We start from the raw sequence: 14,215 nt of genomic DNA on the forward strand, positions 1-14,215 counted from the left end.
CACTGAGCAGGGAGCCTGAGTTGGCGCTCGAGCTCGGGACTCCCAAGATCATGACCTGAACCGAAGGCAAATGCTTCACCGACAGAGCCACTCAGGCGCCCCTATTTTTCTGTTTTTGTTGGTTTGTTTTGTTTTAAAGATTTTATTTATTTGAGAGAGAGAGAAAGAAAGCAGGGGGAGAGGCAGAAAGAGAGGGGGAAGCAGGCTTGCTGGGCTCAATTCCAGGACTCTGGGATCATAACTTGAGCTGAAGGCATATGCTTAACTGACTGAGCCACCCAGGTACCCCTATTTTTCTGTTTTTAAAATGAGATTATCTCTTCAGTTAATCACCAACATTTAATATTTTTATACCTGATTCTAGTAAATTAGTAATTTCCCTCTTATAGAGCTGTTGGCCATCCTCATGAGCTTACTCTCTGTTCACCTGAGATAGCAGTGGCAATAATTAAAAGAGCTAACTCTCCCTTTCTAGACAGTTGCTGATCCATTTAAGCATAGCCTGGTGAACGGTTTTCTCTTAAGTAATTTGCTTTCAAAGTGGTTAAGAAGAACATGGTCTTGGGGTGCTTGGGTGGCTCGTCTGCCTTCGGCTCAGGTCATGATCTCAGGGTCCTGGGGTCGAGCCCCATTATTGGATTCCCTGCTCAGTGGAGTCTGTTCCTCCCTCTCCCTCTGCCCCTCCACCCCACTCATGCTTGCTCACTGACTCTCTCTCTTTCTCAAATAAATAAATAAAATCTTTAAAAAACAGAAGAAGAACAACAACAAAGTCTTTGAGGCTGGATTGCATGGGTTCTTATCATTTACCAACTCTGTGATCTTGAGCAGTTTACTTAACATCTTTGTGCCTTAGCTTCCCCATCTGTAAAAAGAGGAGGGAGTAGGGTAGATACTTGTTTTTCTTTTTCCTTTTTTTTTTTTTTTTGACACTTGTTTTTATTTTCTAAGATTGTTGTGATGATTAAGGTTATACACTGTTTAAAACAGTTCTGACACAAATTGCTCAACAGATTTTGGCTGTTATCAGCATATATAAAAAGGAGCAAGCAAAATATTATCTCCAGTCATTCCTTGTATAACAAAATATAGTTTCAAGCTTATCTTTTCTTATCTTTGATGAATAAATCTGAAACGTGTTTACATGAAAGGTAATACTGTGTTCTCACAAAAACATGAAATTTGACATCCTAAGACCTGTGGTTCAGTCCCAGCTCTGCCACTTACCAGGCATATGACCTTGGTCAAATAATTATTTTAAGTCAATTACTTTATTTACAACAACCTCATTTCACCATAGATTTCAAGTAACACCAAAAAAATGTATGTAGTACAAAAAGTCAAAATATGAGTTAAAGAAATCAAGGGTTTAACAAATTGTGCTGGAGCTATTGGACATCCACATGCCAAAGAATAAAGTAGATACCTTCCTTTTATCTTACACTTGAATTAACTCAAATGGATCATAGACCTAAATGTAGGAACTGAAACTATAAAGGCCTTAGAACAAAATAAAGGAAGAACTCTTCATGACCTTGGGTGCCAGAAGCCTCATTGATGCAACAACAAAAGTATAAGTGATAGGAGGGAAAAATAGCCAAATTGGACATTATCAAAATTAAAAACTTTTGTGCTGCATATAGTACCGTCAAGAAAATGAAAGGATAACCCACAGAGGAGGAAAAAATATTGGTAAACATATCTGATGAAAGACTTATATCCTGAATATATAAGGAACTCTTACAACTCAATCATAATAAAGAAATAACCTAATTAAAAAATGGGCTAAGTGTGCTAAACGAGAAAAATATGCAGCCAAGAATACTTTATCCAGGGGCCCCTGGGTGGCTCAGTCATTAAGCATCTGCCTTCGGCTCAGGGCATGATCCCGGAGTCCTGAGATCGAGCCCCATATTGGGCCCCTCCGCTGGGAGCCTGCTTCCTCCTCTCCCATTCCCCCTGCTTGTGTTCCCTCTCTTGCTGACTGTCTCTCTCTCTGTCAGATAAATAAATAAAATCTTTAATAATAATAAAAAAAAAATACTTTATCCAGCTAGGATGTCATTCAAAATAGAAGGAGTGATAAAAAGGACAAACAGAAACAAAGAATTTGTGATCACCAAACCAGCCTACAACAAATATTCAAAAGGGTCCTGTAAGCAAAGAGAGAGCTGAAAAGTAACATAGACCAGAGAGGAACAGAAACAACATACAGTTACAGCCACTTTAGAGGCAATAGAATGGCACTAAATTCATATCTTTCAATAGTTACCCTTAATGTAAATGGGCTAAATGCCCCAATCAAAAGACACAGGGTATCAGATGGGATAAAAAAGCAAGACCCATCGATAAGCTGTCTGCGAGAGACTCATTTTAGACCCAGAGACAACTCCAGATTGAAAGTGAAGGTGTGGAAAACCATTTATATGCTAATGGACATCAAAAGAAAGCTGGAGTGGCAATCCTTATATCAGACAAATTAGATTTTAAACCAAAGACTATCAATAAGAGGTAAGGAAGGGCACTATATCATAATTAAAGGGTCTATCCAACAAGAAGATCTAACAATTGTAAATAATTATGCCCCTAACATGGGTGCAGCCAATTATATAAGCCAGGTAATAACAAAATGAAAGAAACACATCAACAATAATACTAATGGTAGGGGACTTTAACATCCCCTCACTGCAATGGACAGATTATCTAAGCAGATGATCAACAAGAAAATGAGGACTTTGAATGACACACTGGACCAGATGGACTTCACAGATATATTCAGAACATTCCATCCTAAAGCAACAGAATACACATTCTTCTCAAGTGCACATGGAACATTCTCCAGAATAGATCACATCCTGGGTCAGAAATCAGGTCTCAACTGGTACAAAAAGATTAGGATCATTCCCTGCATACTTTTGGAGAACAATGCTTTGAAACTGGAACTCAATCACAAGAGAAAAGTTGGAAAGAACTCAAATACATGGAAGCTAGAGAGCATCATACTAGAGAATGAATGGGTCAACCAGGAAATTAAAGAAGAATTTTAAAAATTCTTGGTAACATTGGGGCGCCTGGGTGGCTCAGTTGGTTGAGCGTCTGCCTTCAGCTCAGGTCATGATCTCAGGGTTCTGTGATTGAGCCCTTCATCGAGCTCCCTGCTCAACAGGGAGTCTGGTTCTCCCTCTGCCCCTCCCCTCCACTTGTGCTTGCTCTCTCACTCTAAATAAATAAATAATATCTTTTCAAAAAAATTCATGGAAACATTTTCATGGAAATGAAAACACAACTGTTCAAAATCTTTGGGATACAGCAAAGGCGGTCCTCAGAGGAAAGTATATAGCAATACAAGCCTTTCTCAAGAAACAAGAAAGGTCTCAAATACACAGGCTAATCTTACACCTAAAGTATCTGAAGAAAGAACAGCAAATAAAGCCTAAACCCAGCAGGAGAAGAGAATTAATAAAGATTAAAGCAGAAATCAATGAAATAGAAACCAAAAGAACAGTAGAACAGATCAACAAAACTAGGAGCTGGTTCTTTGAAAGAATTAATAAGGTTGATAAACTCCTGACCAGACTTATCAAAAAGAAAAGAGAAAGGTCCCAAATAAATAAAATCATGAATGAAAGAGGAGAGATCACAACCAACACCAAAGAAATAGAAACGATTATAAGAACATATTATTAGCAACTATATGCCAACAAATTAGGCAATCTGGAAGAAATGGACGCATTCCTAGAGACCTATAAACTACCAAAACTGAACCAGGAAGAAATAGAAAACCTGAGCAGACCCATAACCAGCAAGGAAATTGAAGCAGTAATAAAAAATCTCCCAGCAAAGAAGAGTCCAGGGCCAGATGGCTCTGGGGGAATTCTACCAAACATTTAAAGAATTAACACCTATTTTTCTGAAGCTGTTTCAGAAAAATGGAAATGGAAGGAAAACTTCCAAACTCTTTTCTAGGAGGCGGCATTACCTTGATCACAAAACATACAAAGACCCACCAAAAAGGAGAATTACAGACCAATATCCCTGGTGAACATGGATGCAAAAATTCTCACAAAGATACTAGTCAATAGGATCCAACATTATTAAAAGTGGCTGGTACAGCCCCTCTGGAGAACAGTATGGACATTCCTCAAAAAGTTGAAAATAGAGCTACCCTACAACATATCAATTGCACTACTCCTTAATTACCCCAAAGATAGAAATGCAGTGATCCGAAGGGGCAACTGCATCCCAGTGTTTGTAGCAGCAATGTCCACAATAGCCATACTATGGAAAGAGCCCAGATTTCCACTGACAGATGAGTGGATAGCGAAGATGTGGTGTATATATATACAATGGAATATTATGCAACTATCAAAAAATGAAATCTTGCCATTGCAATGACATGGATGGAACTAAACAGTATTTTGCTAAGTGAAATAAGTCAGTCAGAGAAAGACAATTATCATGATCTCACTGATATGTGGAATTTAAGAAACAAAACAGAAGATCATAGGGAAGGAGAGGAAAAAATGAAACAAGGTGAAACCAGAGAAGGAGCCAAATCATAAGAGACTCTTAATCATAGGAAACAATCTGAGGGTTGCTGGAGGGCAGGGGTTGGAGGGATGGGATAACTGGGTGATGGACATTGGCGAAGGTACGCGTTGTAATGAGCACTGGGTATTATATAAGACTGATGAATTGCAGACCTGTACCCCTGAAACCAATAATACATTATGTGTTAATTAATTGAATTTAAATTAAGAAAGAAAAAAATGGGCTAAAAATAGTCATTTTTTCAAAGAAGATGTACAAATAACCAGGAATATGGAGAAATTGGAACCCCTATACATTGGTGGTGATAATGTAAAATGGTATGTACAGCCTCTTTGGAAAATGGTCTGGCAGTTCCTCCAAACGTTAAATTTAGAGTTATCATATAAACCAGCAATTCTACTCCTTGTTATATACCCACATGAAAATAAACATGTCCAGAAGAAATCTTTGTGCAAAATGTTCATAGCAGCATTACTCATCATAGCCAAAAAATGGAAGGAACTCAAATGCCTGTCAACTGATAAATTGATCCGTCAGTGGATGAATGTATAAACAAATGCAGTATATCCACAGAATTGAGTATTCCTTAGCAGTTAGAACGTGCTGATGCATCTACAACATGGATGAACCTTAGAAATTGGATAAGTGAAAGAAGTCAATCACAAAAGACCACATGTTACATGACTCCATTTATATGAAATGCTCAGCATAAGCACTTCCATAGAAACAGAAGATAGATTAATGGTTGCAGGGGGTGGACAGAAGGGAGGATGAGGAGTGACTGCTAATAGGCATGGAGTTTCTTTTGGGGATGATGAAAATGTTCTAAAGTTAGATTGTGGTGATGATTATATTAAACACCATTGGCTTTATACTTTAGAAGGGTAAAAATACATTTTGTGTAATGTGAATATTTTAGTAAAACTATCAAAAAAATCTCAGTATAGGGAAAACAATAAGACCAAGTAGAAGATTGTAGAGAGTAATGCCTATGGTGTAGTCCTATATACATCAACCCAGATGTCTTTGAAATAGAAGCATAGGAAGAGAGTTTCTTTTATTAATTTTTTAAAAGATTTTATTTTATTTATTTTTGTAAGATTTTATTTATTTGAGAGAGAGCGAAAGCACAAGTGGGGTGAGGGGCAGGGGGAGAAGCAGGCTCTTTGCTGAGCAGGGAGCCCAGTGTGGGGCTTGATCCCAGGACTCCGGGATCATGACCTGAACCAAAGGCAGATGCTTAACTGACTGAGCCACCCAGGCGCCCCTAAAGATTTTATTTTTAAATAATCTCCATATCCAACATGGGTCTTAACTCAGCAACCCAAGACCAAGAGTCTCGTGCTCTTCCTACTGAGCCAGCCAGGTGCCGCTATTTGAGGCATTTTATTTATTTTTTTAATTTAAGTTCAGTTAATTAATTTAAAATGTATTATTGGTTTCTGAGGTAGGGGTCAGTGATTCATCAGTCTTATATAATATCTAGTGCTCATTACATCACGTGCCCTCCCTAAATGTCTATCACCCAGTTACCCCATCCCCTCACCTCCCTCCCTTCCAACAACTGTTAGTTTGTTTCCTGTGATTAAGAGCCTCTTGGGTTTTTCTCCCTCTCTGGTTTTATCTTGTTTTATTTTTTTCACTCTTCCCCTATAATCCTGTTTTGTTTCTTAAATTCTGCGTATAAGTGAGATCATATGATAGTTGTCTTTCTCTGATTGACTTGCTTCACTCAGCATAGTACCAGCCACGTCATTGTAGATGTCAAGATTTCATTCTTTTTGATGGCTAAGTAGTATTCCAGTGTGTGTGTGTGTGTCTGTGTGTGTGTGTGATCTGTTGATGGACATCTGGGCTCTTTCCATAGTTTGGCTATTGTGGACATTGCTGCTATAAACATTGGGGTGCAGGTGCCCCTTCACATCACTGCATTTGTATCTTTGGGTAAATACTCAGTAGTGCAATTGCTGGGTCATAAGGTGAGAGCTTCTTTTATAATTTCTTTGATCCTCAATTTCTCAGTTGACACAGTGGGAAAGTAATCCCCTGATTCATTCCAAGGATCATACAGGATACATAGTTGTAACATACCGAATAATAGTTGTAAAAACACTTCTGAAATCAAGACTGTTTATGCACATTAGGTACTTGTAATACGCTTCCAGGGTTGTGTTTATGATAGGTTGTGTTGGTTTCCTAGTGCTGCTGTTTTAAGATATCACTAACTGGGTGGCTTAAAACAACAGAAGTTTATTGTTTCACAGTTCTGGAGGCCAGATGTCCGAATTCAAGGTGTCAGCAAGGCCATGTTCCCTCTGAAACCTATAGGAGAGAATCTTTCTTCTTCCTTGTGGCTTGTCTGCGGTTCTCACAGTTCCTGGGCGTACAGCTACAGGGCTGGAGTCAGCCTCCATCGTCACAGAGTGTACTCCCTTCGTGCATGTCTGTGTCTCTTCTCCTCTTCAGAGGACACCAGTCAGGTTAGGGGCCTGTCTTAGTCCAACATAACTTCATCTTAATTTACTAATTTTATCTGCAACAACCCTATTTCCAAAAAAAAGTCACATTCTGAGGTCCGTGGGGTTGAGGCCTATAGCATATCTTTTGGAGGCTGTGAATCAATCCAAAATAGGTGCCATATTCCATGGACATATAGTGAGCACATAGCTGATAATGTGTCTCAGTTTCCTTATGAAATTGCTGGACTCAGTTGGAGGAGAAAATAAAGGATATGTGCCACTGGGCCCTTTTTTTAACTTTGTGAAGGGAGAGCAAACATGTTCAAAAAGATACTCCTGCAAAGGTAAAGGTGCCACCAGGAAGGGGAAGAATATTAACATCGTACCACACCTGTATGCCTATGCTTGTCTTTGTACTGTGGGTACAGGTGTTTACTTAATCTTTAAAAACATGCTAGGATAGAGATATGACATATGTACTCTTCTTTTTTTTTTTTTACATGAAGAAAAGGAGTTTTTTATACAGGTCATGTAACTTGCCTTAGAGCCCCCTATATTGGGTTTTTTAACCAAAATCTATCTCTACTAATAACTTGGGATAAGCCATAGCAGCTGAATGATGTTGATGGAACTTCTTTGAGATGGTAGTGAAGAGCCATCGTAATCTCTATTTTTTCATGTTCCAAGTTTATAGTTTTATGTTTTTCGGTCTTTACTTTCAGTGCTTAATAAATGGTTATTTGAAAATCAGATCTGTTCATTCTCCTTCATTATGGTTAGAATATTCACTACTGTTCACCTTTCCTGCATATTGACTTCCCTACCTCTTTCTTTTCCAAATTTTCTTTGTAAAATAGCTGATATGATATGTACTCTCATGAAGAGAGGTGTCAAAACCCAAGAGAACTTTGTCCTTTAGAGGTTAACCATGGTGTTACCTCATTTTGGGGATAATTTAATGATAAAGAGGTTTCTCAGGCAGATCTGGTTGTTCAGTTTTTTGCTTTTTTAGTAGAGCCCTTGAGTAGCATAGCAGAGGCCTTTTAAGAATTCTATCAAAAAGTAATGGATGGGGTGCCTGGGTGGCTCAGCCATTAAGCAATCTGCCTTCGGCTCAGGTCATGATCCCAGGGTCCTGGGATCGAGCCCTGCATTGGGCTCCCTGCTTGGTGGGAAGCCTGCTTCTCCCTCTCCCGCTCCCCTTGCTTGTGTTCCCTCTCTCGCTGTCTCTCTCTGTCAAATAAATAAATAAAATCTTTAAAAAAGAAAAAAGTAATGGATAAATTTCACCGAATTTTACTTGCACTGAACAAATATGAATAGAGGAGAACACAGCTAAGAATTTACAAAGCTGGGCTATTATCAAGAGATCAGAACATGAAACTGGGTTTCAGATGAAAGGTTCTGTTTTGGAATTTGTTTGACTTATTTTATGATCTTCACAAAGTAATTTCATTTGTGGCTAATGTTTCAGCTCTCACAGCAGGGTACTTCTGCAAGATGAAGTTATTTAACAGGCAATCTGTTTTGAAATGCGATGTAATTTAAATGAGGACTGTCATTAACTGAAAAGTTGAGATGCCAAATACGGCCTCTCGAGGTTTTACAGTGGGGTGTATTTTTCCATCATTGTTTGACTTGGGTCAGAATAAGTCATTGTTCTTCCAAGTTGAAGATAATACAGAACTTTTTATTTTGTTCTGTTTTTTTAGTTATCTTTGACTTTCTACTTTGAAAATGATTGTAATTCATTGAATCATCTTCTAGTAGTTACTAGCCCTCTTTAGCTCTGTAGTTGTCCTAGTTTAAAAGGTAAAGTAGACAATAGGATACATAGACTCCTAGAATTTTAGAATCACAGAAGGCCTTAATCATCTAAGCCAACCCGCTACCTTTTTTTTACATGATGAAATGTCTATAATGACCTGATAGTTTTTTTTTTAATTACATTTTCATGTAATATTCAAAAGCAGTATGCTCCATTCTTAGATTCTGAGGTGACAGCCACCCTTGTACACATTTGCTTATTCCTGCCTATCAGCACAGTAAACCACACATTGTGCTACGTACAGAAGGTTACAAGGGTAAATAAGGTCCTATACTAGAGGGAAATAAACAAATCAGCAAATAAACAATCCACTGGATTAAGTTCTGTAAGTACTACATGAATAAGAGAATAACTTGTCCTGTGACAGTGGTGGGGAGAGAGTATCAAGGCAGCCTTTCATAAAGGAGAAAACCTTTGAGTGCCATCTTAAAGGATAAGTTGGAATATAACAGGCAGAAACCTTTGGGGAGGGGAGAAGTGATAAGGAGGGAAGTTAAAGCAGAAGGAAAGGTGTATAGGGACAGACATGCAGGGGCACAGCACACTTGGAGTCGCAAGGTGATTCCAGTATGACTGGCATAGAGACTATACAGTGTTGGGGAGCAGGAAGGGACTAGTGAAGGTAACTACACATACCGTGGAGTGTCTCAGATACAAGGCAAAGGAAACTTGAGTCTTTGCTGTCCATAGGTGATAGGGAGTTGCTAATGGGTTTCAATCTGAGAACTAAGTGGTTGTATTTGCATTTTACAACTATTACTCTGGGGGCAGTGTAGAGTGGATTGCAGTGGGGTAAAATCTAGAGCCAAGGAAACTACTTAGGTTCCTGCAGTAATGTAGGCAAGAAATAAGGAGGCAGCATTAAAGGAGAGGTAAGGATCAATGAAGCTTTAAGGAAACATTCAGGAGGATAAATTGACAGGACTTGATGACTCAGTTGTGATCATAGAGTGTGGAGAAGAAAGGAGTCCAGGTTTCTGACTTTGGTGATTGGGTATCTCCGGTCTCTAGCATGCAGACACTTGATGACTTCTTTAAGGAGTGACAGGAGGTCATTGGATGCTTTATTCTTTGTGAATCTTTTCCTGAATTACACACCCCTGCCTATTACAATCTTTTGCTCCTTCAAGATGTCAGCTTATTTCATAGTTATATGTGTAGTTACTTGTGTTTTTGATATGCTCTCCTTATTCACTTATTGAAGGCTGGGGCTTTTTAAAAAAATTATCTTTAATTTCATCTTATGACAGCCACTTTCCTGCACCATCTCAGACCTACAGAATCAGAATTTCCAAGACAGTTCAATGGGAATCTGAAATTTAAGAGCATCCTGGAGGTTCTAATGATTAGTAATGTTTTCAGATTTAACTATAGAGCAATGAATCAGCTGAGGGTAGAGCCGTTTTCTCCTACTAACCTTGCTATCAAATGATGGATTGTCAGTTACTATAGATTTTTAAATGATGGAGTAAGGATGGTGGTCACTCCTTCCTCTTGGAATGATCTCAGAATAACAAGGAGGGTAAGCAATACAAATTCTGCCTTTAGTGATCTATTAGGAGACAGCTAAAACTTCCAATCACAATATATGAATAAAGGCTCCCATTTCCACCAGCAGTAGATAAAGGTTTCCGTTTCTCCACATCCTCACCAACACCTATTTTCTGATTTTTTTTTTTTTTGAGTTTATTTTTTTTGTAATCTAGTACTTCAGTATCTGGTAACTTAGTAATCTCAGACTCATGACCCCAAGATCAAGAGTCGCATGCTCTTTCGACTGAGCCAGCCAGGTGCCCCGCTATTTTCTGATTTTTTTATTACCGTTCTGTGGGTGTGATGGAATCACACTGTGGTTTTAATGTGTATTTCCCTGATGACTGATTATATTGAGTATCTTTTCATGAAGTTACTGGCTATTTTTATAGATTTAATGAAATGTATTCACATCTTACATACACTGGACGCAGAACCATGGTTGCAAATATTTTCTTACAACCTAGGGCTTATCTTTTTATTTTCTTTTTGGTGTCTTTTTAAGCCTGAAAGTTTTAAATCTATGAAGTTTAGTTTATCAGTGTTTTTTTCTTTTATGGATTATGCCTTTGGTGTTGTATCTAAAAACTGTTACCCTCTACGGGGCCGCAAAGGTTTATTCTAGAAGTTTTATAGGTTTAACTCCTACATTTAAGTCCAGGATACGTTTTTAATTTTTGTATGTGGTATCAGTTAGCTTATAAATTCATCTTTTTGCTTACAGATATCTAATTGGCCCAACAATTTTCAACCATATGTTGAAAAGAAAAAAAAATCCTTTCTTCCATTGAATTGCCTTGACAACTTTGTCAAGAATCCATTGACAAAATTTAAGGGCTTGCTTCCCTCAGGTTTTTTCCCATCGATCGACACATTTGTCTTTATGCCAGTACTCACCATTTTCCCCCCAAAGTTTACAATCTCAGCTTCTAGAAAGGAAACACCTACTTCATAGTCACCAGCTCCAGAGCTGCCTCTGAATCGCCATCACCCTCTTTCTCACTGACTTGCCTTGAGACACCTGAGATACTGAACGTTTGAATCTTAAAATTTTAAAGTTGCAATTTCAACACTTTCATTTTACAGATAAGGAATGTCAGGCCTACTGAAATTGTTTTTCTAACTTAAAGTTTTTTCGTCCCTTGCTGGGACAGAAGCATGATATCTCCCTGGGGATAACATTTATTATGGAGTCACCAGAGAGTTCTCTCTAAATGATGCCTGGCAGCGCAAGGTCCTGAAGAGGAAAAAAATGTTTGGAGTAGAGACTTAACGAGCGCAGAGTTATACAAAGAGGAAAGGAAGGGCAGGGCGCCTGGGTGGCTTAGTCCGTTAAGCATACAACTCTTGGTTTCAGCTCAGGTCATGGTCTCAGGGTCATGAGATTGAGCCCCAGGTTGGTCTCTACCCTTGGTGCAAAGTTTGCTTGAGATTCTCTCTCCTCTTCTCCCTCTATGCACCACCCCCCACCCCAAGCTTGCTTGCATGCACGCTCTCTCTCTCTCTCTCAATAATAAATAAATCTTTAAAAAGAAAAAAGGTAATAAAAGATGCCAAAAATAAAGTATACCTACCTGAAATTTTTGTATAAAGGTGGTGCACATTTTAGGTGGCTCGGCTAGTCAAATGCTTTACCATCTACAGTGTACCTAGGTTTCGTTTCTTTTTTTTTTTTTAAGATTTTATTTATTAGCACAGGCAGAGGGGAGGGGCAGAGGGAGAGGGAAGAAGCAGATTCCCTGCTGAGCAGGGAGCCAGACACAGGGCTCCGTCCCAGGACTCTGGGATCATGACCTGAGCCGAAAGCAGGTGCTTAACCAGCTGAGCCACCCAGGCGCCCTGTACCTAGGTTTCATTAAAGCTCTGCTAAGAGCACCTCTTGACCTTTACGGGACCTCACATCATTTGAAAATAAGAGTGCTGAGTTAAGGTTTTAGTTCTCTCAGTGGTTTAGGTTTGTTTTTCTTTTTTTTTTTTTTTTACGATTTTTTTATTTTTATTTTTAAGTAATCTCTGCACCCAACGTGGGGCTCAAACCCACAACCCCGAGATCAAGAGTCTCGTGATCTGCCAACTGAGCCAGCCAGGCACCCCATTTTTCATTTTTAATGCATTTCTTCTGGCTTTCAATTTTAAAAAGATAAAGTGTGTTTTGTAAATATTAAACTTTCTAGCTACAGATGATGAAACCCATTATAATAGGAAAACAATAACTTGGCTAAATTTTTCAAAGTAAGTTGTGTGTGTGTGTGTGTACACAGTCATGGTTATTAGCACATGACTGATACATGGTCTGCAAGATCATGCTGTGCTTAAGACTGCTTCCTGAGGAATGGTAGCTGGTGAATGGAGCTGAGTACCTTATGCTACATCTTGCTCAGTTGAGCAAAACTTATCCAGTCTGTTGGTCACAGTCATTCAACAACCTGTCTTAGAAAAGCGGAATAATAATGGGGATATGGAGGTCAAATTCATCTCTCTAATTGTTCCTTTAAAGATAGAGTTTGGAAGCTAAGGTCAAGTAGCAAGGCAAAATATCCTAGACTAACTAGACTGCAGTAATAATGCATTCTGAATTAATAACTGATTGCTCTTTAAAGATTATTTTTGTAAGTAGCTGGTTTCATAGCCTACCTTAAATATTTTTTGCATAACAATATTTATATTCTGATGGAAGGGTTAGGTTTTTTTTTTATATTGTATTTAAGCTTTTCTGTACTAAAATAGGAAAACATGGAAGGGGTAAATACACACTGCAAGATTAGATTTACTCTTGGAGGGGGAGGGAAACTTTAATGTTGTATATAACAATTTGTTTCATGAAATGTTTTAAACCAGATATTGCAGAATGTTTGGGATTTGTTAAATCTTGAAGGGAGAGGAGGGGAGATATATCTGGCTATTTGTTTAGCAGTGAATCTTGGTGAGGAAATGTCATGATTACCAGCAGATATTAAAAAAGAAATTCAGGGTAGTGATGAATTCCCAGGTTAATATCTGTAGGAGTCATTTCCCCTGCACAATATGACTTTTCAGTTTTGAACCATTGGCCTGTGCTCCACCAAGGCTCAGGCTCCTCAGGGCAGTCGATCTGTCCAGTGCTGGCGACAGTGAGGATCACCAATTGCTCTCAGCTCCTCCTGTATTACCCTTCCGTAAGTGCATCTAGTTCTCCATGTTTCCATACGAGATGTTATATAGTATGAAATGTGTTCTCATCAGAAACCTGTAAGTATCAGAGCTTGAATTTACATCTGACTAGCTCAAAGCTGATCTTGCTTATCTTTCTACAAGTTCATACTTTCTTAATGCACTCATCCACAGGATGAAGATACTGGAATGAAGAGTAAGGTCCATCATATCGCCAAGGAGATCATGAGCTCAGAGAAGGTGTAGGTATTCGGTTTATAATTCAGAAGACCATATATTTTCCCATTGGCTCATTTAAAACATTTCTTTTATTGTTGTATTTTACAGGTTTGTGGATGTGTTAAAACTGTTGCATATTGTGAGTATCTACAAATATCTTCTTGAAGTCTGAGACTGTCCTCTTTTGCATCTTTCCCTATGTCAAAAAATTTTCAGCATAACTTAAATATACTTAACATGTATATATATATATATATCCTTTTAATATATGGTTATGTGTTTAAATTCATAGATATGTGAATATAGATATTTTCTGAAATGTATGTATCTATTGTGTGTGTGGTATACCCAGATGGTTTCCAAAAAATAGAACCTTTATATCCATACTTCCAAAGTTTCCAAACTTTCTGTGTTCATAATAAAGTTTTTAGAGTGGTAATATTTCTTCTTGGGCATTTGCAGAAGATGTCTATCA

At 38.3% G+C, this 14,215-nt stretch overlaps 1 protein-coding gene across 3 annotated transcripts in view; it reads left to right on the forward strand.

Annotated features, from left to right (window-relative positions):
• Positions 1-14,215, forward strand: part of FGD6 (FYVE, RhoGEF and PH domain containing 6) — a 110,420-nt gene that overhangs the window by 37,897 nt on the left and 58,308 nt on the right. For all 3 annotated transcript variants that reach the window (XM_026499861.4, XM_044384528.3, XM_026499862.4), the window contains exons 4-5: positions 13,696-13,763; positions 13,849-13,879. In XM_026499861.4, coding sequence (XP_026355646.1) covers positions 13,696-13,763; positions 13,849-13,879 — 99 coding nt within the window. The remainder of the gene's footprint in view (positions 1-13,695; positions 13,764-13,848; positions 13,880-14,215) is intronic.

The sequence above is a fragment of the Ursus arctos genome, unplaced genomic scaffold (genome assembly GCF_023065955.2).
Source record: "Ursus arctos isolate Adak ecotype North America unplaced genomic scaffold, UrsArc2.0 scaffold_21, whole genome shotgun sequence".
Lineage (NCBI taxonomy): Eukaryota > Metazoa > Chordata > Mammalia > Carnivora > Ursidae > Ursus > Ursus arctos.